The sequence below is a fragment of the Hippoglossus stenolepis genome, chromosome 3, assembly GCF_022539355.2.
Source record: "Hippoglossus stenolepis isolate QCI-W04-F060 chromosome 3, HSTE1.2, whole genome shotgun sequence".
Classification (NCBI taxonomy): Eukaryota; Metazoa; Chordata; class Actinopteri; order Pleuronectiformes; family Pleuronectidae; genus Hippoglossus; species Hippoglossus stenolepis.
In genome coordinates this window covers 27,655,310-27,680,186 of record NC_061485.1, presented here as the reverse complement: position 1 = coordinate 27,680,186, position 24,877 = coordinate 27,655,310, and the positions used below count along the sequence as shown (strand labels likewise).

The 24,877-nt window shown below is 42.6% G+C and overlaps 1 protein-coding gene across 6 annotated transcripts in view; it reads left to right on the top strand.

The window, feature by feature from the left end:
- The window catches only part of iqsec1b (IQ motif and Sec7 domain ArfGEF 1b), a 201,252-nt gene that overhangs the window by 167,495 nt on the left and 8,880 nt on the right, over positions 1-24,877 (top strand). For 5 of the 6 annotated variants that reach the window (XM_035152731.2, XM_035152730.2, XM_035152735.2 and 2 more), the window contains 11 exons: positions 11,898-12,177; positions 14,586-15,844; positions 16,467-16,628; positions 18,419-18,541; positions 20,306-20,472; positions 20,925-21,064; positions 21,703-21,732; positions 21,922-22,047; positions 22,139-22,238; positions 22,927-23,088; positions 23,207-23,383. In XM_035152731.2, coding sequence (XP_035008622.2) covers positions 11,898-12,177; positions 14,586-15,844; positions 16,467-16,628; positions 18,419-18,541; positions 20,306-20,472; positions 20,925-21,064; positions 21,703-21,732; positions 21,922-22,047; positions 22,139-22,238; positions 22,927-23,088; positions 23,207-23,383 — 2,726 coding nt within the window. Of the gene's footprint in view, positions 1-1,948; positions 5,590-11,897; positions 12,178-14,585; positions 15,845-16,466; positions 16,629-18,418; positions 18,542-20,305; positions 20,473-20,924; positions 21,065-21,702; positions 21,733-21,921; positions 22,048-22,138; positions 22,239-22,926; positions 23,089-23,206; positions 23,384-24,877 lie in introns of those variants that run through there. The other variant, XM_035152733.2, reaches the window with a different exon arrangement.

The following is a 24,877-nucleotide window of genomic DNA, read 5'->3' as shown; positions in this document are numbered from 1 at the left end:
TGGTATGAAAAGGTGCTAGTGAACCCTGTAGAAGTGCTGGACCTATGATTACAACTTTCATTTGTAAACATGGGTACAACTTTGATCACAGTTTAGCCTGGTCGTTTCCTTTCTAATTAGGGATTATTACTGATAGTGCATGTGCGCTCACTTTCGATGGTACCTTGTGGTTACGATAATCTGGCTAAAGTCTTGGGTTGTTTACCGTCTTATCCCCTGGCTGCTCGTGTTTCTTGCCCCATGTGACTGGTTGTTGTAGTGATGTCATCATGTTCCCAGATTTCAGCGAGGACCAAAACTACAAAATAAGACCCAGGTCATAATAAAATGTAACTATCTTTTATACTCCGCCTCTGTTGGAGACTGCTTGGTATTTACTACATGCTGTAGGTTAATGGTGTTGGTTGGGCACTAGAGCTCATAGGCCGCTCAGGAACAGGATGGAGGCAGAGTTACTGTAGGAGGATTAGCAGAGATAAGCTGAATGCTGCACCATGGTCAGAGAGGCTGCCACGGCAGAACATAAACACTAGACAGATTCAATGCCATATGGTCATCAACAAGACATGCACTGTGTTTTTATCTGTCAGCTCCTGACCTGCGCAGCTTGTTGGATTCATATAATGCATATGTATGATTGCTCCTAATGGGTGCACGAGCCTATGGATGCCTCAGCTCTCTATTCTCTATGTTGGAGAGGCTCGAGGCTGAGAGGGCATGGTCACCACCTCCCTCTGAAGGCCACACGTGGGTGGGTTCTGGATTACAGGGCTGAAGTCAACAGCTTTACAGCAGAGACACAATCAGCCTGCTGGGCTCCGCACTCAGTTTGGGGTGTGGATGACGGTTGGAGCTGGTCCAGAGCACGAGGGCAGACGCTGTCTCGATCTTTGTCAGAATGAACATATTCCCCAGTGTCTGTAAACGGAACATGATGCTTACTCAGGAGATAATTATAAATGTACTGGCATGTTGTTGCTCTGCCCAGCACACTTGTGAAAACACGCTACACATTCCTCAGGCCAAGTCTGTGTAGAGTAATGGAAAACAGCACTTTTGACTCTGTTACTGGCTCTAAATTGTGGTATAATTGCATGTGTGTCTGTGTACGTTCAGTTCTAGCTCAAAATTAAGATGAAGTGGATTGTAAATGAAATCAAGTCAACAACAGTCTCGTATTTCAAGCTACAGCGAAAACACTCATCTAAAACCAACCCTGGACACATTTTTGCTGCCTGGAAGACTTTCACTGACAATGATTTCCCATTTTTGTATCCGTAACTTGTTTTAATTGTACGTCCCTTGATTTCCGCCGACTACAACACATTTGTAAACATTAGGGATTGAGGTAGGTCTTGGTTACACATTAAAGCAGTTAACATATCCTGTCTCATAGACCAAGACCATGACTGCATGCCAGTCATGCCAGACATGCCATCTTTCCATAACTGTAATCAAGTGCCTAACTCTTCATCAAGCTTTAGTTACCACCTGCAGATATTGTCAGGAGAATAATTGAAATGTGTTGCCAGTGAAGACTTATGCAGATTTTTGACGTTATTTGTTTCTTTATTATCGTTATTACATTTCTTTTACAAATCAGTAGTATATGTAATGTAATTTGTAGTAGACAGGGCTGCAGCATTAAGTCAATTTATTTTTGTCATTTGTCAACTTTAGCATCTGTTTTTTAGCAATAAGCCATTTAACATATTCCATAAATACTCCTCTATATAGTAGTTACTGGAATCCCTGTTTCCCATGCAGAATTTAAACAACATATTTAAAGTACATTCACATGCTCTGGACATAATGCAGAAGACAAAACTGCTCCATGTATATGGTAAATGGTCTGTATTTATATATATTTATATAGTGCCTGATGTCTACTCAAACCGCTTTACAGTACAGTTATACAGTCACACACACATTCATATGTGCAGCACTTTCTCTATGAGAAGGGGTTTGGAGTTCAGTATCTTGTCCTTCGGCATGCGTAAAGGGGAAGACTGGGATCCAACTGCCAGTCTTCCTACCGCTCTAACCCCCCAACATTTAGTCAGAGGCCCAGGGTTAGAACTGCACTATAGAGAGAATGTTTAGTGTGTTCTTTAGTCATTCTTCATCAAAACAATGTGACATAATGAATAAAATGTCTCTATGCTCTGTTTGGCTGCATCATACTCCAGTTGCTCTTCTTCTGTGGACAATAACTCACGCTGTTACTACCAGTAACCACAGGTGTCAAAAGACCCAGATAGACATGTTAATGATTATAATTATTATCAATTACAGTCAGCCACATCATGTTTAATAGATTGTTATATGATTGTAGAATATTTAAGTGGATGATGTTTGGCATTGAGGCTTTGACGTTTGACGCTCAGTTTAGCACAGCAGGAATTGGGGATAGAATGTTTCTAGTAGAGTATAAGGTAGATTCAAGCAGGGTTTGCTATATGAACAATTTGGTGCCATTTGCAGCATATTTGTCAGAGCTCCATGTTCCCTCTGCCTGGTGAAACTCGGCGAGCTCCTTGTGTCCCTAATCAGTGCTGCTGTTGTTTTCAGCCACAGACCGTCGCATCTGGGAGGTGGATGTGCAGACACATTTGTCTCCACCTGGCCCAACTCACACAAACTGGTCAATTTACTTACCAAGCAGACCAGAAAATGCAATGTCTGCCAGTGACTCTATTTTTGTCCCTGCTGAATGAGAAACAGTCTCATGCAATATGTGGAATAGGGAGTGTGTGGGAGTGGCACGGCCTCATCCTGACTGCTGAAGAAGGTGCAGAGGGTGGTACAGGTGGTTCTAGTTGTAGACCAGATCTGTGACACGCTCCGTCGGGCCTGCTGAGGAGCTGGAACTGATGCAGGGATTAACACAAGGACGAGAGACCCTTCTGTTTCCACTTTGGAGTCGAGACAGACTGCGACCGGTGTGTGTGTGGAAGACAAGGCCTTAAAAGAAGCAAAGAACAGTGCTCAACTGAAAGTGTCACCACCACATTAACCATCTAACTTGCATTAAGGTCACACTCTGAGAATATGTAACTCAAGTAGTTATTCCTGTCATGAACACAGCCCCATCTGCCTTCTTCAGGTGTTGTCATTCTGCACACGCACCTAGAAAAGTCATTAGGGGAACTTGATGCAAATTGGTTGAAAATGAGCCGCAGTGTCAGCAGTGGTGGAATAATAAGACTTTTTATTATGGAACAACACAATAGACAGAACTGTGAACGGGATGCTGTGAGTTTATGATGAGAGTCTTTCACTGTAAACCTGTGTCAATCTGAAAAACACCAACAAACAACTTTGATATTCTTACACCAGTTATTCATTATCAGGGGTTCCTCTACCCATGGGGGGGTGTCATGCACTTTGTTACGTTTATGCAGAAACACTGTCTTGTGACCTATTAGTTTCAATTCTTAATGTCTAGGCCGATGGAGAAACTATTGTTCATCAAGAAATAGTTGTAGCATCAAAATATCCTCTTTTTACCGCTTGTTTACAAATTTAATAAACCAGATATGTCTTAATTAGTGAGTTTTGATCACTAATGAACTTTGAACAGAGACAACATGGCTGATTCCATGGCTCCAGCTCCATACTTAACACAGAGACATACAAACAGATCTAACACACAGCCAAAGTAGGAGTTGTTTGCATTTCCTGAAATGTTGAATATTTCTTTAAACATACACCACTGTATACTGCTACACTAGTGAAAATATTACATCAGCTTACAATGAGCTCATACTGAGAAGAAACTTCAATTTACTGGCCAGGTTGTTAACAGTGACTTTAATGGGGTGTAAGTAATGACACAATGACCATAATCTCATTGAACTTCAGTTCCTTATTGGTTATCTGTCATTGTCATTGTCATGTTGGTGCTGCATGAGGCTGCCCATTGCAATTCCAACTATATTGTTAAGGAGACGATCACAGCTCAGTGCATACATTTTAAATTTGTCACAACACTGTGATTTGTGAGTGCTCCCCTGGCTCAGTGTTTGGCTCAGATCCAGTCTCATCACACCGCCACGATAACTACCAGTCTGGCTCCTCAGTGTCATGACATGAGAAGGACAAAAATATCTCAAAGTCTGATCAGAAGCAACAGCCTCTCTGCATTCAAACAGATGCTACCTGGGTGTTAACTGCTGCAGCTTTACCTTAAGCTTCACAGTCACGATCGATGCCAAAGGAAACAACGGGGTTGACTTCAAGTTTAAATTAGTGTTCACTTTCACGTAAACTCTGTCAGACCAGGACTACGAGGCAATTTTTCAAGGTTTGGGCCATGGATGCAGAAATCACGTTAGGTCCACTCTCCTTGTGCTTCATTGTTAGCACTGCACATCCACGAGTGTGTTGTTTTTATTTCATAATTGGATATAAGTAACTCCACATTCACCATATTTGTCTCAGCTGCACTTTACATGAACCTTCACCATATGGGAGGCATTTGCTCCTTTTTATTAAGCTCTGTAATGGCCTATAAGAGAGGCATTCCACACCTATTCCCTATTCCCTCTTACTTATTATATACTGTTATTAGGATCATTTCCACATTATGAAGAGTCATTGAGAATATATTTTCTTCATGCACCTAATCCGACCTTAGAGTCATGGCGGATCTCAACCAAAACTAAACAAGCTCTCTTATCATATTTCTCTACGCTGCTCGGTTGCTTTGGCAGATTACATCTTTGGTCCACTCGATACACGCCCGTTGTTTGGAGAATGATGTCATTATGTGGAAATGGTTAGGCCCCTCTTCCCTTCACTTTTTGGGCCGAGGCTGGGGAATAGGAGCAAGGGGTGGAGGGGTGGGTGTGAATCACGCTTAACATCAGCACAGACATGGGAGGAGATGTGAGTCAAACATTCCCTATTAACTATAATGTTTGTTCTAAGGACAGCCTGGCGGGTCAACTGGGCACGCAGCTGTTGCTTGTTCTTCGCTGTCTGTGATAAGATCGTTGAAGATGTTCTCTCTCGTCTTTGATCAGCAGTTGAACAGTGCAGATTATCAGACTCTGTGTATGTCTTCCATATGAAGCTGAGAGTTGACATCTGACGGCAGTTGTACGGATGTAAAGCTCACGTTACTGCAGCCATACCTCCCCTGTCATAGCAGCTAAAATGGTATATCCAATCCAGGGCTTTCCCCAGGCTTCATCTTTGCCTGATGCTATAAATAGATCCACCAGAGCTTGCTCCCTCGCCCTCTCTTTGCTCCCTCCCATTTTTGCTTCTTACTTGTTGCCCCTTCCTGTTTAAGACCCTCTTGATCTGTGGGACACCAGTACTCCTGCTGCCATACGACCCAGTTTCCTCTGGAGGAATCCCTCCCTCTTCCTGAGAGCGCCCCTCCTCGCTGGGATGAAAGAAGGCCAGAGTTGGAGAAGGTGTCCGAGCAGTATGGTTAGTCTGTGAAAGCTACGTTTAGCCCCGGGATGGAGTAGCAGAGATCAGTGGGTCTGGTGTAGGGAGCTCAGAGGGCAACATGTGGTGTCTGCAGTGTGCCTCTGACAGGAGTCAGTCCTTACTGGAGCTGGAATCAGACGGCTGGTAAGCTCACCTCTGAGTGTGTTGCGTTCTGGTGCTGTTGTGTGGAAGTCGATAATTTTAATAGTCGCTTGACATGCACTTATGCACTGATTTGGCTCTGGATGCAGGTTGTACATTTTACTAATGTCCGCCCTTTTACTCTGGCACCGCTGCCAGACTCAAATGAGATCAATTGAGAAAGCATTTACTAATGCCCAACAAAAGTGATGTTACTCCTTATTAGATAAATTACCTTTAATGCAGTGGATTCTGTGCCAAGGTACAGAGCTGCTGATGAAATTCACAAGGAGCACACTCTGTACAAATAAAGTGTGCTTCATTAGTGAGGCAGTGAATGCTTCATTAATGAGCCAGTAGTTGATTTTCCTGCTTCGTGCCAAGCAAGTGAATGCATCTTGACGCTGATTCGTAGAGTTACTCACTTGTGAAAAACATGCGAGACATTCAGAGTGAATGCAGAGCAAAACAAAGGTAACCAGAAGAGGCAGGTCGTGTCTCTGTGTGTGTGACTGAGTGCGAGTCGGAGTAATTAATTCATCACCACGGAGTGACACACTGAGAAGACGCTCCAGTTGAGGAGCCACTCAGCAGCGCGTGGAGGGGGGGGGGGTATCTCCAGGGGAGGTGTTGACACCAGAGCCGTCCTCACATCACCTGCCCCCCACCCCCCACCGCTGGATCCATCGCATCACCCTCCACCGCAAACGCATCATTAAAATTCAATCAGCCAGCAATTTATGCACTGTCATGGGACACTGCAGTACTTTGTGGGCTTTTGAATTGAATAGGTGGCTGTAATCTAACAAGAGGGGAGGTGAGAGTGCACACCCTTTTATGTGGGTGTAATTGTTATAAAAATGTGCTGATTACAGCGTTCAGGCCCAGAGTTTTAAAATCACATTTGGCACCTCTGTTTGAAGGCAGCTTCAAAAGAACAGCCAAAGCCAATTTGCTAGTCAAGCGGAGTATTCAGCTTGTGAAAACAAGTGTGTAATGTCGTCTGTGGCACTTCAGGGGCTTTGTCAAGTCTGAGGATATTAACCAGGGTTGCGGAGTTTGAAGTGGTTGTTTACCACACAAGTTCGAGCAACAAAACACTGTCGGGTCGCAAGTACAGAAGTGAGCCAGAGATTTGCAGGTTGAGCCATACTCCTAATTTTGACCCTTCTCTTTTTAATCTGTGTCCAGCAGTCTGTAACCCAGTGCTTACACACTTCACTATCTTCACTATTGGCCAGTAATCCTACTGCCATTTGGACTGTAGATAAAAAAAAAAAAGACTCACCCTTGTTTCTCCAATTAGCTGAAATTGTGGCACACTGTGACACACTGATTGTGAAGGCAACCCGAAAGCCGGATTTATGCTTGACATGAGGCATAATGGGAGTCCCATCATAGATACTCGCAGCGTGGGTTTTATTTAAAAGTTCAACGTGCAATTTCACCCATCAGTGGCCCCACAGAAGCGCTATATGGATGAATCCTAAGTGATCCTGTCCTGCCGTGTCCTGTTCTAATTATTTTCTCCACAGTAACTTTCACTTTACATTGTGATGGGCTACATATACTCACAGTTTAGCATTACATGTAGATCCATGTAAATTCATTTTCACCATGTCGTATATATGTACGGTTTGCATGTTTGTGGTCATTCATTCACCCTGATACAGAGAGACAATGCCTTTGTTAAATACTGAATTTGGCAGACACCTCAGTCTTTTATTTAGATTGCTTCATGTTTTCTTTAACTCCACAGACATCTGAAACTGAGCAGACCTTTCTAGGAAGCCCAAATATACCAAACTTAAGAGTATGGTATAAATGTCTTTGTTTTTGTCTCATCAAAGAATATCTTTGCTTATTTAATTCTTCTCATCACATATTCAGACAGATATAATTTCAAATACTTGCCCCTCAAATATAGATTTGTATTTGTCACTGTGGAAGAATATGATTGAATTCCAGTGACTTGTCACCACCACCAACTGATTACATTTTTATTCATATAAACATCTTCCTCGAATTCTACAAGTGGCTTTTCTCAATGAGCGGTGAAATAACTGTTGCCATTATTTTTCTAAAATCACATTATTGACTTGAAACCCTGCAAAAAGTCAATTTTCACTGGAATCAAGTGGGAACTTAAATTTGTAACTGAGAGGAGGAGATGGACACTGATGGAAAACAGATCTCTAAACAACCTTTGTCTCACTAATATTTGCAGTTGTGTTTGATAGAAATCAGTCATTCAAGTGAATGGGAAAGTGGTCTCAGACCTTTGGACCAACCTAGAGAGTATTCTGTCAGTATTCCTACTGAGCAGTTTGGGTTATTTTTGCAGACTGTCCCCTCCTATGACCCAATAGGTCGGCTGTGCAGCAGCTGTTTATGACCCATAGTTATGTTTTATGGCAAGGTGACCTCTAGCATCAGTAGGAATTATGAGAGGAGCAAAGGAGGAAGTGAGATGACGTAGTAAGAATGACAATGAATCGACAAAACACCAGACTATAACACAGAAGACTAGTTAAAAAGTAACCATGTTTTTTGTTATTGTAACCATGACTACCTTTATCCTTTAATCTTAGGAAAGGACATATTTTAATCTAAAACCCAATTGTTTCCTTCTTTTCCATGTTTTTTGTAGTTGAACATAACCAAACCTTGACTGTTCATATAGGTGTAACTGCATGTTTATCAATGTAACCATGGCAACAAAGGCCTGGGTGCTGTCGGTACACCCTGCTTGTTTATTATTCTAACCATGATGACCCAGATCCGGTGCGCCTGGCACATAAGCCGGCAACCATTGTGGTGCTAATTCAGAGGATGCTGCGTTGGACAAACAACTTATGCAGTAGGATGACATCTCATGACGTTTTAAGTTGGTGGAACATCATGTTCAGTAACTCTAATGCAACATAACAGCAAAGGGAAGACATAAACATGTCAAGTGCTATCATAGCATGCACTCTCATAGAGGCGTCTGCCTACTCTTGCTTGGAGCCGAGCGCTAAGCCTCTCCTCCATCTAAACAAATGGATATTTCCAATCAGACATCCTCTGCCGGAGCAGTCTAATTAAAGGACTCTCTGTCTGATTAGATTTGTTCCCTTTTAGAATGAAAAATATGTTGAGGATACATAGGGAGGGCAATGGTGATGCAGACAGAGTTTTTATAAATGAGCATGGAGTCTCCTGTCCAGACGGAGATGGAATCTCATTTAACCAATGAGAGATGTTATCCCTTGACACCTTTTCACAAGTGCTACACGTGACGTTTACAGAAATGATTTGCCTCCTGTATGGTTAATGTTTCGTTGGTTTAGGCACAGAGATTACTTTGTTAAGGTGAGAGGAAGATAGTGGTCATGGTCAGCATCTTGGGGAATACGCTTGGTCCCTCTTTTTATTTTTTTTAATTTTTTTTACCAGAAGGTCAATATCAATCTTTTGAGTTCTGAGCTGGAGTCAGGCCGTGATTACTTGAGCTGTTGTTTGCCCAGAAAGTTCCAGCACATTAATATTTGATTTTGTGTGCAAATTAAACGCATGAGATATCACATTTATGTTGTTGTTGACCTTAGAAGGTCAAACTATCCAGTAAATTAAAGTGTGTCAACACATTTACTTTAAAAGATTTACCACGCATGAAACCCTCTAGATTAGTGAAAAATTACCAAAACTGGACACTGTCCTCCCTGAACACTTTTTTTTAACGAGGTGACCTGTCGCAGTTGTAGTAACTATGACAGTAGTAGAAGTTAGGTGAGGCTTGTCTTTGTGTATATGAAGTGACACAATTTCAGAAGCTGTTTGTATCTCACAACTCCTAACGTGGTGATAACATTCGAAGCACTTTGTAACGCTCTCCAGATTCCTCTCATACCAATAAAAATGTAAAATGTAGCTTTGCCACAATATTCTCTGTTGCTCACTGAAATCCAGCGTTCACAAACTGTGTAGTCTGTGTGTGCAGGGAAATGTGAGGCATCGTTTACTGACACTCATTATGTGTTTACTGCCCTGGACATCAAATCTCTTTCCTATTAGAGGTTTTACTTTAGCCTTTATTATCCAACCTTGACACATTGTCCCACTGAGGTTTCGGTATTTGACAAGGTTATGTGATGATAGATGCCTCTCGATGGATGTCCTCGCTCGGAGCCTTTTCACGTCATCCATCAGCTTATGACAAACAAAATGAAATGTTATTGATTTTGCTTTTTCTTAAAGCAGAAAGCTGACATTTCCACCATAGATTTGAACTGGATGGATGAAGTTCAGGAAATCTGCTGTCTGGGTCTGTGACTGCATGAAAGTGTCTCTCAGACTGATCGACTCTGCTGCTGATTCAAGTCAGATGTTAGGCAGGCAGCAGTAGACCTGGACCCTGTGGTGGGAATTCATTGTCTTCCTGACGGTGGCATAGTAAACTGCTGCTGTGTGGAACTAATCGATGAACAACGTACAGTTTGCCTTCCTGACACTCACCATACAAACTATAGAGCTGCAGTGTTTGAGGTTCAATGTTTTGGATTTGCTACATTATTTTCATTCTCACAAATATTCACCTCTCGTACACAGTGACATTTGTTATACCTCTGTATATTTTGTTAAATTCAGGCATTTGTGAATTTCACACCCAAGGGCAAACTTATTTTTAGGCGAATAACAATATACAGCCCTGACCTTGATAACAGACTTCTGGGCAATGGTGCAAATCAAGGACCAGCACTGCTTTACTGCAATATTAGATAAGACATTGCGTTGGTCTTTAAAGTATTTAAAGGTGTGCATCAGTGATTTTATGCAGTAGTACTACTCAGTCTGTAAAAACACTGTGGCTCAGGGGTGAAGTTATCAAGGTTATTTTGACCCAGGTAATTTAGCTGTTTCAGCTCAGGCTTGTTATGTTTTTAACCAATCTCAATTATGTAGGGAGCTTGTTCCACTGGTGGGGAGCAGAGACATTAAAAGCCGCTCCACCTTGCTTGGTTTAAACTGTGGAAGCACTGAGTAAACCTGTCCCAGACGACCAAGATCTGGATGTTTTGAAGCGTACAAGTAACTCAAAGATGTATTTAGGCTCAAAACGATCTAGTGCTCTCCGTGTTTTCTATTAGCTCAGAAAACCGGCATTACAAACTTTTAGCATCGGCTGTTTCAGGTTTGAGCACTCTAATGCGATATGAAGTCACTGGAGTAAAATCAACAATATAGAAAACTAACTTTCATAACTGATTATACCTCATCTGCAGAGCTGCATGTGTCACATCCCTGCTTTAGGTGTGTGGAGTTACATGTGCAGAATGAATCTGAGCACACAAACATGACAATCCCTAAAATGTCATCGCTTTGACTGGGTGTTCAAAATATTTATCGTGAGTGGACAATATGTATTCATTTTGGAATAGGATGTATTCAGATGCCTTCCCTTGTTCTCATGTCAGCAATTCCTCTCTGCTGAGCTGGCTTCTGCATTTCATTGACATCTCTGTATAATGTTCAATTGAATCTTCTTGTTGTGGTATCAGATTCTGCCTCTGTAGAAAAGAAGAGAAAGGCTGGAACAAATGGAGGCTTGTGTCTGTGGAGAGGGACAGCTTGTTTTTTCACACATTCAAAAAAAGCAGTCAGATCAGGTTCTTTTCTTCCAGTAAAAAATGACTCAAAGTAATGGTTTACTGGCGTGTGCCCGGGTATCGCAGCGCAGTGTGTTCACTTTAGCCATCTCAGCTGATCGCCACAGTCCGAGAGGTGTGGAGGAAGTGAGTAGATCTGCAGCTGACATGTAGCTGCTGCTGTCTGGCGAGGTCCTTGCTCAACACCGTCAGGGTTTATCCAATTATCTGTTCAGGTTGCTGCTCCGGTGACTACACAATGATCCTTGTTGATCTTTTAACATTCGAGGTGCTGCTTCACACGCTTCAATCACTCTTGACATTGTGTTGCTTTGTTTTTAATGAAAGAGCAAGCTGCTGATTGTGCTGCAGTGATATCAGTGTCTGTCGAGCTTTATGTGGCTATTTGAGCTATTTGGTATTCATTATTAATTCATAGTCATTTAATCTTTTCTAATCATGACACAGTGCTTCAGTCCTGTAGCTGCTGAGGCTGATTTGAGGTATTTTCCTCCTTGTGCTCAGAGTGCTGCTATAAATTCTCTCACTCATATTTATACCTGCCTGCAGTATCAAAGTTCACTTTCACTATCTGTCACGTGCTTCTTGCTGAAACACAAAGCAATTGGTGCGCTCAGGAAAGTGACTCATTGGACCAACCCAGTGTTTCTCTGTGTCCCACAGTGTGGAAGGTGATGCTCCAGGCAGCGAGGTGGGCGCCTCTGTGGACCCCAGCAGCGGCTACAGTTGCGTCCCAGTGACCCACAGCGGCGGGCTCGGCCACGACCACCTGGACAGCCAGTTCTACGGGCACATCCTGCTGCCCGGCCACCCGCGGCCCCGTCGACCCAAGCTCCAGCACTCCCAGTCCATCCTCCGCAAGCAGGCAGAGGAGGAGGCAATCAAGCGCTCCCGCTCGCTGTCAGAGAGCTATGAGCTCTCATCGGACCTACAGGACAAGCAGGTGAGAGGGGGGTGGGACTCACAAAGACAGGGACAACTTCCATCTGTAAACAACCTAAACAGGGCGGATAGTTTTGAAACTATATAATCACATTGATTTATTTAAAGATAAAGGAAATGTATAACCCTAATGAAATATCATCTGAGTCTACAGGACAGCACTGAGCATTTTAGCCACTTTTAGCTTATTGTTTTGCTTGTCTCAGCAGAAACGTGTTTGGTTCAGTGGTAGAATTTTACTGATTTATAATACACAACTCCACTTGTGACTTATCTTGCTCTGTGTCTGCTGATGTGTAATTATCTGACTGTTTGCTAACATGTTGGTCTTAACAGCTTTATAAACTTGTTAATATGTCAGTAACAGCTACTGCTTAGGGGCCAAAATAATCTATTTTTGCTGCTAATTTTAATTAAATTGTATACATTGATAACACACTATATTACTACAAATCAGTAGCCATATGAAGCTATCAGGCAATGAGCACTAAAAATGGTTTAATCCTCTGTTCTCTTTATCAATTATCAATCAATGAAGCATCTGCAGTTTGGCTTTAGTTCTGTATTGATTGCGGTTCACTAACTAGTTCAATGTAATGTAAAGCAGCAAAAAGTCAACAAAACAAAACATTCACAAAATTCAACAATAAATGCAAGAGGTGGAACCTAATCCAGAACAACACAAACACACTGTTTGTTCAACATCTGACCAAAAGTGTCATGTGCATATTTATATATATATATATATAGACATATAGACACTATATATATATACAAGGAAAGGAAGACCAATGAGCAGTATTTAGTGTCTATCAGTAAGCATGTCCTCACAAATATAGCAAACAACAAGCAAACAACGATGTAGTGAAGTGGAAATAATCTATAGATGAATAAAGGATGATGGATCTGTGTTAAAACTATAAAAGCAAACATCAGTGGGAGAACAATAGGTCCCTGTGAACAACAGGCAATAAGACAAAGGAAAAATCAGTGAGAATTCTGTTCAGTCTTTCAAACCATATTTTATCAGACTCTGTACTTGTAACGTTGTCTTACAAGAAATGACATGGTCCTTTATTGCACAGACTTCTTTCTTCTACTTTGAAATGGTTATAATTGCATCAACTGCTTGTGTTGAATGTGCCTATCTGCTACTTGGCCAGATATCAACAAAAGTGGGTGAGGTTGCCAGAACAAAAAACAATCTTTATTACTGTTTTACTTCTGACCTGTAAAGCTAAACCACAACAACTGTCTTTAAAGTATATTACTTTTTCTTGCCCATTTATATATTTGTGTCATTTATTCTACAAAGTAGAGGTCTACCCAGGCCTGACATTTTGGACCGGATCCAGAATGGGGATAAATAAGACTTGATCTACGATGTGGTCCGTCCAAACAGACCCTAATGCAGAAGGATGCTCCACCAGTTATAATAAAGGAGTAATTCATGTCTCCCTTTCGTGTAGTTTTCTTCTATCAGGATCATGATGCACCACTTATTCAGAACTGTTAGTGGGTCCACTTTGATCCATGTGGGTGTTTACACATACTGACACTCTGAAACCTGCAGTGATACATTAGGACCCTTTAAAGCAAGTGGACACATGAAAATCTCTTGTGCAGGTCGATGGCAATGCAGTAAATGGTCAAATGTGATAAAATACTTAGAAATCACACTGGTCCTCTTGTTAAGCAGCGCTGGTTGCAGCCTCTTGTAGTGAGACTCACTGGCATGGTCCATGTTCCTTGTGGAAAGTTAAGGTCCATTGGCCACATTGGCCTTCACATGTAGCAGGTAAATTAGAATCCTTTTACACCACCAGTCCATTGGTGGAAAACTGGGTCAATGTTTTACAGTTACAGGCTTGAAAAAAGGAGCTAATGTAATACAGCTCTAGACACTGTCCTAATTACAGGCATATCACTATTTCTCAGGCAAATGTACACACTGTAGTTCAGTGTACACACCTGAATGATTCCTAAGTGTGATCCTTTTTTTAAAAGACATTATAACCCTATAAAACCAACCATTATTCTTTTTATATGTCAGTTCATTAGCACTGCAGTGCCCACATATAATCTGTCCAATAATTCTTGTGTTTGGTGTTTAAGAGGAGTTCTTCATCATTATTTAGACAATTACCATATTATTAATCAAACTGGGTTGCCAAGTTAAAACTTTCTCAATTGTTTCTGGACTGAGTTTATTTTCATTTCATACTCATACACACAAAGTCAGATATTCTATAGACTTGGGAAAAAAACTGTCTAAACTGTAGCTTCCTCCTTTACAAAAGAGAACTGCTCAACCTTTGTAGGTTAGAGTTATAATCAATAATCAATGTTTTTTTATGCTTCTTAGACTGTCCCCAGTTGTTTTTCAAACTGTCCCTTCTCTTCCTGCAGGTGGAGATGCTAGAGCGTAAATATGGTGGGCGTTTCATAACTCGGCATGCAGCCCGTACCATCCAGACAGCCTTCCGCCAGTATCAGATGAACAAAAACTTTGAGCGTCTTCGAAGCTCTATGTCTGAGAACCGTATGTCCAGACGGATCGTCCTATCCAATATGAGAATGCAGTTTTCCTTTGAAGGACCTGAAAAAGTCCACAGCTCCTACTTTGAGGGAAAGCAGGTCTCACTCACAGATGACGGCACCAAAATCGGTGCACTGGTGCAGTCAGAACACGGTGGAGAGATGGGGGTGCAGGCCAAGACCCCCACGACACAGAGTGACTTTACAGATGCTATCACAGAACTAGAAGATGCCTTCTCCAGACAGGTCAAATCTCTAGCTGAGTCCATAGATGATGCTCTAAACTGTCGCAGTCTGCATGGTGAGGACAGCCACTCTGAGCCAGGGAGAGGTCACCAGGATATGAACAGGGAAGTCAGCTGCCAGGTGAAACCCTCCCACAGCGCCTCAGATCACCGCAAGTTGGATGAGATGACAGCTTCCTACAGTGATGTAACCCTTTACATTGATGAAGAGGAGCTGTCACCACCCCTGCCTCTATCTCAGTCTGTAGACCGACCCTCCAGCACAGAATCAGACTTGCGTCACCGCTCTCTCAACTCCTCCCAGGATTACTGGTCTCTAGCTCATAAAGATGAGAAAGGGGACACTGACACCAGTTGCCGCAGTACACCTTCCTTGGAATGCCAAGAGCAGCGTTTGCGGGTAGACCACCTACCCCTACTGACCATTGAGCCTCCCAGCGACAGCTCGGTGGAACTGAGCGATCGCTCTGACCGCAGCTCCTTGAAGAGACAGAATGCCTACGACCGAAGCATCAGCAACCAGCAGAGCCCCAAAAACATCAGCCACGGTTTGCCGCCCCGTGGGCCTTCCAGAGAGGAAGACGCTTCCCGCCATCGACCGCGACAACTGGAGGCTCACCTGGCCATCAACGGAACTGCAAACCGTCAAAGCAAATCAGAGTCGGATTTCTCTGACGGGGACAACGATAGCATCAACAGCACGTCCAACTCCAACGACACCATCAACTGTAGCTCTGAGTCCTCATCCAGAGACAGCTTGAGGGAACAGACTCTCAGCAAGCAGACATACCACAAAGAGACTCGCAACAGCTGGGACTCACCTGCTTTTAGCAATGACATCATCCGTAAAAGGCACTACCGCATTGGCCTAAACCTCTTCAACAAGTAAGTACAGTCCACTACACAAGATCCATTAACATCTGTCCACACACAGCCAGTCATAATCATTGCTTGGACCTTTTAGCCCCTAAATTGTACAATCACACATTACATACCCAATGAGGGATGGAAGAAGTTATGTAAATTAGATCCAGTCCATTACCTGTGGTTTGGAGAATATTCTTGAAGACCTCAACATGAAATTCTTCTGTACGATAAATATGCCTCGACATTGATTGAAACACAGTTATTGGCCTGTTCTACTTAAGGTGCAAATGAGCCCGGGACTCATTCTGCCCCACTTCATCTCCATCTGAGCCTGTGTCATTATGTTTAATCATAGATGATTGTGGATTTGGTTTCTTTCAGAGCCGCCCATTAAGTTCCTTTTAATCATTTGTGATCAGCACCAGAGAGAAATGTTGTTCCCTCCATCCTACTCCCCGTCCTTATTCCATCCCCCCACCTCCCTCCCTGCTTGCCTAAATCCTGACCCTCATCTGACACATTTGGCCGTGTACAGAAGTGCAGTGGGCTTATCCCAGATTTGGACTGTGTCATCACTATTTCTTTTTTGTCTCTCCCTGGTCCTCTCTTTCTGTCTCTCCAAACTTTTCTGTTTCTCCAGGAAACCAGAAAAAGGCACCCAGTATCTGATAGAGCGGAACTTTGTCCCAGACACTCCAGTGGGTGTGGCCCACTTCCTGCTTCAGAGGAAGGGCCTGAGTAGGCAGATGATTGGCGAGTTCCTGGGTAATAGACAGAAGCAGTTCAACCGAGACGTCCTAGAGTGAGTCTGCAGCCCTTCATATGTTTGTATTTTGTGTATTTATGTGCTGATGAATCACCCTGAAAACATGAAGATTCACTAAAAAGCCTTTTGATGTAACTTGCCACATATGCCTCTGTACACACTTTTGTATCTGCCTCCCGGGAACATAACTATAAATCATCATTTAGTTGCAAATTGGGTTGCCAGTTTGCAATCTACTATCATTCAAAAACACTTTGGAGTTTCTGAGTAGTACATAATGACTCAAGTTACATCCAGGAAATAAACAGAAATAGAACCCACTCAGGAAATCACTGCGATGCTCAGTTAAACATACGGATTCCATTTATATTCCCCACTCCTTTTAAAAAGGAAGGGAAGTCATAAAACTCTTGTATTTTCCAGCAGTGATTCATGGTATCATTCAAATAGCGCCTCTCTTTCATGCTTTAGACTGGACAGACTTATCTGAATCACACTTACAGCAGACCGGCTTTATCAGAGCTCATTGAGATTCAGTGGAGGATAAGGCCACAAAAGGTCCATCAGTGTCAGTTTGACAGGCATATCTAAAGGGCGCCTTGAGAAAACGTCTATAAATCCTGACATGCAAGGTATCAAGGTATCAGGGCTGTGGAGAGCGAAGGCACAATCCTCTCTTCAGCAAAGAGGACTGCTCAGCTCCTTTATTTAACCAAGTCAATCATAGTCATGAATATCACAGCAAAAACCCAAGTACAATTTCTGCTTTAACAAATCAATATTTGTATATGAACAATGGATCAAATTATGTGAAAGGGAATCACTTGATGTGATGAACCCAGATACTTATCACCCAAATCTGCAGTTCTCCTCAGCTCTGTGGAGCATTATATTATCTTTCATTTAAAGCCTGTTAATTGTTTGGTTCAGCCTCTCCACTCTCCTCCAGCAGCAGGCAGAGGGTTGCAGGAAAACATGTCTCATTAATTCAATGTGCATTGTGCACAACCTGCCCAGTACCAAACAGCAGAGAGCTGAAGTTAGTGACTGGTCGATGGAAATAATGGATCATTAGGCAACTACAGAGCAAGACATAAATCTCAGGAGTCAATAGACACTAGAACAGAGCTAAGAGAAAAGTGAGTACCATATCATACTGTATATGTGTATTACCAATAAACTCCAAATGAATGCTCATATTGCACACTGTCTACTGGATGAGTAAATAAGGAACTGTTTGTCAACTTGTCAGCTGTCAAACAACTTTAAAAGCCGATAATAAATTAAATGTGTTTGAATACTTTATGCAATGCTTTCTTTAAGTGGCTAAAATGTTGTACTCAGTGAAATGCAAAAGCAAGAGCACACCAGGTTGTAAACTAAACTAACTGAGTGAGGTGTGATCAGGATGCACACTTGACCTTCCTCTGACTGTGTGGAAACCTGATGTTTTCACAGTAGATCAACAAAGACACTTGAATGTGAGTCTTCCAGGGAAAACATTAGACTTGGGTAGGTCGATCATGGAGTTTAGTGGGGGGCTCTGAAGCTGGAGCAGAATTACACACTGGACAGTGGAGTTAAAAGTTAGATATTGAATTTCTAACAGAAGAAAACAATAATGTCTGGGTGCTTATAGGAATGAAACTTACAATATGTAAAAGAAACAGCATGTTTGTATTTTACCAGAATTAAAAAGTTTCATCTTTTCACAAAACAAACAAAAGAGGTTTAAAATCCATAATGTGCGTATCCCTACACACAGTATTGTACATTCTCCTGTTCAAACTGATCTTCTTACCGCTCCTGACTGTGTTTTTCACCAGTTGTGTGGTGGATGAAATGGACTTCTCAGCTATGGAGCTGGACGAAGCGCTCAGGAAATTCCAGGCTCACATCAGAGTCCAGGGAGAAGCGCAGAAGGTCGAGCGGCTGATCGAGGCCTACAGGTGAGAACTCCTCTGGAAGCTCAGTACACACAAACACACAACAGCGGACGTGGCTCCATCTCCCAAACAAATTGATGGAATATTTCCATATGGAGGCAAGCAAGGAGGAATAAAGAGATGTTTTCCCCAGTAGGGTCTTAAATCAACAAAAATCAACGGATTATGTGACAGGATGATCATGATGGGGTTTATTGCCACGTCAAGTGTTTATGTCAACACAGCGTGTATGATTAATGGATAGCACAAGCTTGCTTTGCACTGTTACCGAAAACACCCTCATCCTCGAAAACAGAGGCGACCTCAGAAAGTCAACCCTCAGACAGAAATCAGTCGAGTGGGGCCAAGCCATTTCAAATCCAAAAGAAAAACAGCTCAAAAAGTTGAGGAAACCCTCCCCCAGTGCTGCTGATGGATGTTGTTTGTTCCTCATTTATTTTCTCCAAACCTCTGGTGGCACTGCGATCTCGTACCCACGGAGAATTAGCCTCGATCAGGAACAAGCAAGGACATTTTTGCCTTTCTTTAGGGAGATAACAATTTAGGGAGATAACAATAACTGATCATCTGGCACTTGCCTGCAGCACCGTACAGATACGATTATGAGCTCACTTTATGTTGACTCAGAAAGTTATTACATGGCCAACCTACCTGTACCTGATGGCCTCAGGCTGTATCGACTGTCTGCACTCACTGGTGCTGGCTCGTTGTTCTTTTGACTTAAGCATTAATGAAGCATTATTTGATCGTAAATGGCTGGAGCTCAGACAGCGGAGAGATCGATATCAATATGAACAGTGATACACCTGCCCACAAGTGGAACTAATCACTAAACAGGAAGCTTACTGATTTATTATGTCTTGAAGGGAAGTCTGACGCCTTCTTCTTCATTTAATAGTTTTTTCTCATGTTCAGTCAGATCTAACACAGTATAATTTCACAGCAGGCCTTGATTTTGTGAGATATCAGTTCCACTGACATCTGAATGTTTATAATTCTTATATACATTTGATAAAGTGTCTATCCAGTCCTCAATCGAGGAAGCTTGGGGCTTCAGCCACTAATGAGCTTTAGCTTTTACTCCAATTGTAGCTTCTCTTCATTGGCCAGTTAAGATTTTAATGCTGACTTTTAGCCCGTTCTGGATTTGCACCTCAGTACATTTCAGAACTCTTAACACCACATGTGCCCGGTCCTAACCTGAGTTCCTCAGCGAAGGCCCAACTTGCTATTCCACACTCCTCAGAGGAGACTGGTCCTTTCCTGTCAGAGCTCCCACTCTGTGGAACAAGCTCCCTGAGGAGATCCATCTGACAAACTGTATGAGAATGTATAGGTCCTCTTTCTCCTAACCACCATTCTCTTACCGATTATTTTTTATCATTTTACAGTGTTTCATTTCATCTTGTTTTTACTCTTTTCTCTGCTGTAACGTAATGTAACGTAATGTTGTGTGATCTTCAAATTGCTTTTAATTGTTTCGCCCTTAATTCTCCATGTAAAGCACCTTGTAACAGTGTTTTGGAAAGGTGCTATAAAAGTCCAGCTTGTTATTGTTATCATAGTTATTCTCTCCTTGGGTGTGGATTTTTTGCAGCATATTGCATAGGTGTCGAACACTGACTATAATAGGGATAGTGCTTCTGTATACCTCCTATAGTCTAGTGGATGTTCTTTCAATAGTCATTTAGTACATGTAATATACTGTATATGAAAATGATCTGCAGTTTGACTTCAAAGTTTCTGTGTCCAATATCCTCTTTGCAGCCAGCGCTACTGTATCTGCAACCCTGGTGTGGTGCGACAGTTCAGGAACCCCGACACCATCTTCATCCTGGCCTTTGCCATCATCCTCCTCAACACGGACATGTACAGCCCCAACGTCAAGCCTGAGAGGAAGATGAAGCTGGAGGACTTTGTTAAAAACCTTAGAGGTGCTTGGTTCTCCCTCCCACATTATATATACTATTCACCTTAAATCGAGTTTTGTACATGCATTTGCTTTTATTAATATCCCTGTTTATAAGGTTCTGAGGGGGAGGGGGGGTCATTTGAAAGTCATGGTCAAGAATTCTTTGCTGTTGAGCCGAAGCACTTTTCAGTTGCCCTGAACAGATTTTGAGGGTATTAAGAGGGGCTTTGTGGCATGGCCAACACATTTCTCTGCCTATTGGAGTGTCAGTAATTAAAGCACAGTATTCAGTGGAGGAGAAACACTCATCCTCTGTGAGCTCTGAAGGACATTTCTGTCCGTACAGTGAGAAATATGTGCAGCTCTGCAGTATGTAAGCAAATTCAGGAGTTCATCAAGTCTCATAAACGCGTGAGTTAATCATTAATCCCTCTCTTTTTTCCCCCATTCCCTCTCTTTTCCTCTCATGCTTAGGAGTGGATGACGGGGAGGACATCCCCCGAGAGATGCTGGTAGGAATATATGAGCGGATTCGCAAGCGGGAGCTCAAGACTAATGAAGACCATGTGTCTCAGGTTCAAAAAGTGGAAAAACTCATTGTAGGGAAAAAGCCGGTGAGTTTTAGTTTTGGCTGCTGCTGCATGTAAAGTATGACTGCTTTTATCTCCCCCTCTATTCAAAGCCTGAATCTAGCAGGAGCAGGCATAGCCAAATTACCCAGAGTACCTCTACTGTTTCACAGTGAGCACAAGCTGACGCACATTCTCTAAAAAGCAAAAGAAATGAAAGAGCATACTTTGCCTGAAACTACTTCTCTGTGGGACACATCAATTCTTCAAGGCAGGAGACCTTCATGCGTAATGACTGTAATATGTCTTTTGGCCTTAACTCCAGCCAAGAGAAGTGCTGTCTGACGAGCTCTGTAATAATAAATAAGATTAACAGTCTCACACCCAACAATCTTGAAGGTGTTCACTCAGAACCTGTTCACCCTTCTCTTTGATCCACTGATGTCCTTTTCATGGAATTAAATAGTCTTTTAACTTCTTAAAAGAACCAATCATGTTACACAAATCAAAAGTACAGGGGACCTTGACGGTATCATGACCACTAAGGTTGACACAAACTAGAAACACAAAATATTAAAACAGTGGCGCATTTAGGATTTTTTCTAAATCAGGAATTTAAAAGGACCTGTATCTGTCCACTGGTCCCTGTAAAATGACTCTTGTATGTCTCTCTTACTCTACAGATCGGCTCTTTACATCACGGTTTGGGCTGTGTAAGTATTCCACTTTCTTTCATCTACATCTTGGTGTTGAGGGGAATTGTTAGTCAGATACCTAGAGACCTGATGAAACAGATGTAAACTGTGGATTTTTTGAAGTTGGATCTCTGCTAATCAGTGCCTTGAAATCCCTCTGTGAGGCAGAGGAAACCAACTCAGAGATGCTGCTGCTTGTGTGTGCAGGTACTCTCCCTACCCCACCGGAGACTGGTGTGTTACTGCAGACTTTTTGAAGTGCCCGACCCCAACAAACCACAAAAGTTGGGCCTGCACCAAAGGGAGATCTTCCTCTTTAATGACCTCCTAGTGGTACGGCAGACATTGTTCTTCCTGCACATTGACAACACATCTTCTCCCTGGAAGAGTCCAAACCACATTATATGCTGTGCTTTTTTCACAGGTGACTAAAATCTTCCAGAAGAAGAAGAACTCAGTGACGTACAGCTTTCGGCAGTCTTTCTCACTTTATGGCATGCAGGTGGTGCTCTTTGAGAACCAGTGTAAGTGCCACAGAGATGTTTTTGGAGGCTTCAGTTTGCTTCAGATAAACTAGTCTGTGTTGTTTCAAATGTCCACAATCAAACACTTGGCGAAAAGCTTGCTGGCATAGAAAGAGGCAGTACGCAATGAATTCTACAAATGGGACATCGTGCTCTTTCATTCATTCGTATTTACATTGTTGTAAGATTACTTACACTCATCCTCCAAATAAGACCATTCACTCTACTGAGTACCATTCTAGTATAAAATGGGGATGGTTTAACACAATGACTAACAGAGAACCGCAGCTTGGCCTGAAATCTGTTAAATTCCCTATTACACCAGCTGTGTTACTAGACGGTATATTTTCTCTCAAAGAAAAACAAACAACTGAAGGTAAAGTGCTTCTCGAGATTGTTCTGTTTATCTGCACAACATCACAGGTTGCATTAATTAGTTGTAGATCTATCCAATTCTGACCTTCGGGCATTTTGTTCTGTAATCCTCAATAACACCACTTGGAATTAAAAAGTGTTGGTGAGGTGCCTGACCTATTCCCAAAAGGGAATTGGTGTGTCGTATCCAAGCTAACTTCATAATGGCAAAAGTTCTGTGAGTTATTAAAACAACCCTTAGCCACAGACTTACCAGGGGGTCTGTGTACTTTGTATGGGCGGGTGTTAAAGTGTTGATATTGTCCCTCTTTAGATTATCCTAATGGAGTTCGCCTGACCTCGGCCGTTCCCGGAGCTGACATCAAAGTCCTCATCAACTTCAACGCACCCAATCCTCAGGACCGCAAAAAGTTTACCGATGATTTGCGAGAATCCATTGCTGAAGTCCAAGAGATGGAGAAGTATCGGATAGAATGTGAGCATACGTTGTCCTCTTACATTTTTTAATACAATCTGACACATTCACCTTGATGCAAATATTGTGAGTGGACACCTAGATCAGTGTCATCTCTCTATATGTTTCCCCTCCACAGCTGAGCTAGAAAAACAGAAGGGTGTGGTGAGGCCAAGCATGTCCCAGAGTTCGGGGTTAAAGAAGGAAACAGGAAACGGCAACCTGAGTCGAGTGAGCCTCGACGACAGCTACGCCATCGGTGAAGGCTTGAAGAGGAGCGCCCTCAGCAGCTCCCTGCGTGACCTCTCAGATGCAGGTAGAATCACAGATTGCCATGGAAACCCTATCTGTCTCATTCCTCTGCTAGACAGGGTAAAGAATTATTCACTCCTTTCAGAAAATTGGAAGAGGCGGGACTCCTGCACGGCTTTGATTTGGTGGAGGTAGCCACAACTGACAGTGATGGACCAAGGTGTAATTTACTTGAGGCTATCAACTAATAATCCTCGTCACCAGTGGCAGGGGAGCCAGTGCTATGTAGGTCACTGTGATCAATTTGAGCGTCTTAGCGGTAAGAGGAATTAATGTTGTGCGGTTGATTCAGACAGGGTGTAGGACGCTGCCTCTACAGTGCAGAGCTGCGCTGCACAAACACACTCAGTGACCTCAATAGTTGGTTCAGACTAGTGAAGAAACATCAAATAATGAAATGAGCTCTTTGGTTTTTGATCAGTGCTTTGGATGCTTCTTGAATTGGACAAAACACATTTTAGTGGCGGCCTGTGTCAGCGCTGGATTTTTGAGGCTATATTTTCTGTCAGTGTTGTTCAAGGATCACACCACTTCCCTGAAATTGACTTCATGAGGTTTGCAGTTGACTTCGGTGTGTGTAAAGGTGACTGGTATTAATACAGCATCCTCTGAGGGATATTACTAATCATGTGGAGAACTGCTCAGCCTCGAAGACTGTCTTCTGTGGCTCTGGATTAGATCTGACAAGTTAAAGAAAACCTTGCTGATGTCATGGCGATGTTGTCTGGGTAATGTCACCTTAGAAACTGGAGACATGGACTTTGAAAGACAAGGTCATTAAAAGGAAACAAAATATGCTATTGTTGCATTATGGGAAAAGTAGGATTGAATGTTATTGGACTGAGATTCATACTCAGGACTAATATTTAGGAGACGTCAGCATCCAATGCTTCGATTTTGACGATTCTTATTTCAATCAGTGTCGTTTGAGTCTTGCATACTAAATTGCTGGTTTCCCTTTAATGCAGTGAGATTGCAAGTCTCCTGCACGGCCTCCTGCCAGCTGCAGCTCAAGTTGCTGCTTGACACGCCATTTTCAGACACAGACTCTGGAGATTGTCTGCAGAACTGGGTCCATACTGTCTCCAGAGTTTGTCTTTCGCACACGAACAACACAGCAGGAGATTCTTTGCTCAGACACGCTCACAACAACACAGAATTCTCCAGAGCATTCAGGAGATGGGAGGTGCAACAGGTAGTAACACAGGAACTATGTAGAGATCACTGTTTTTTTGTTTACAGCACATCACCACTGCCGTTGGTCCTTCTCACGAAAAAGCTCTCTTGACCTCGTTGTCAGTGTCTCTACTTTCCATCCCAAGATATTTGAATTCTTTGTGGGGGGGTTGTCTCAGTTTTGCTTCTGTCGCTTGTTAGAAACCTCATCAGCACACCCACTTGCTTGCAGTGAATCCTGCGCAGTATCTCCTGCTTTGTTCTCACATTTTACTGGGAGGCTGTCAGGAGAAACTCTCTCACACATTTGTGTTCTCGCATA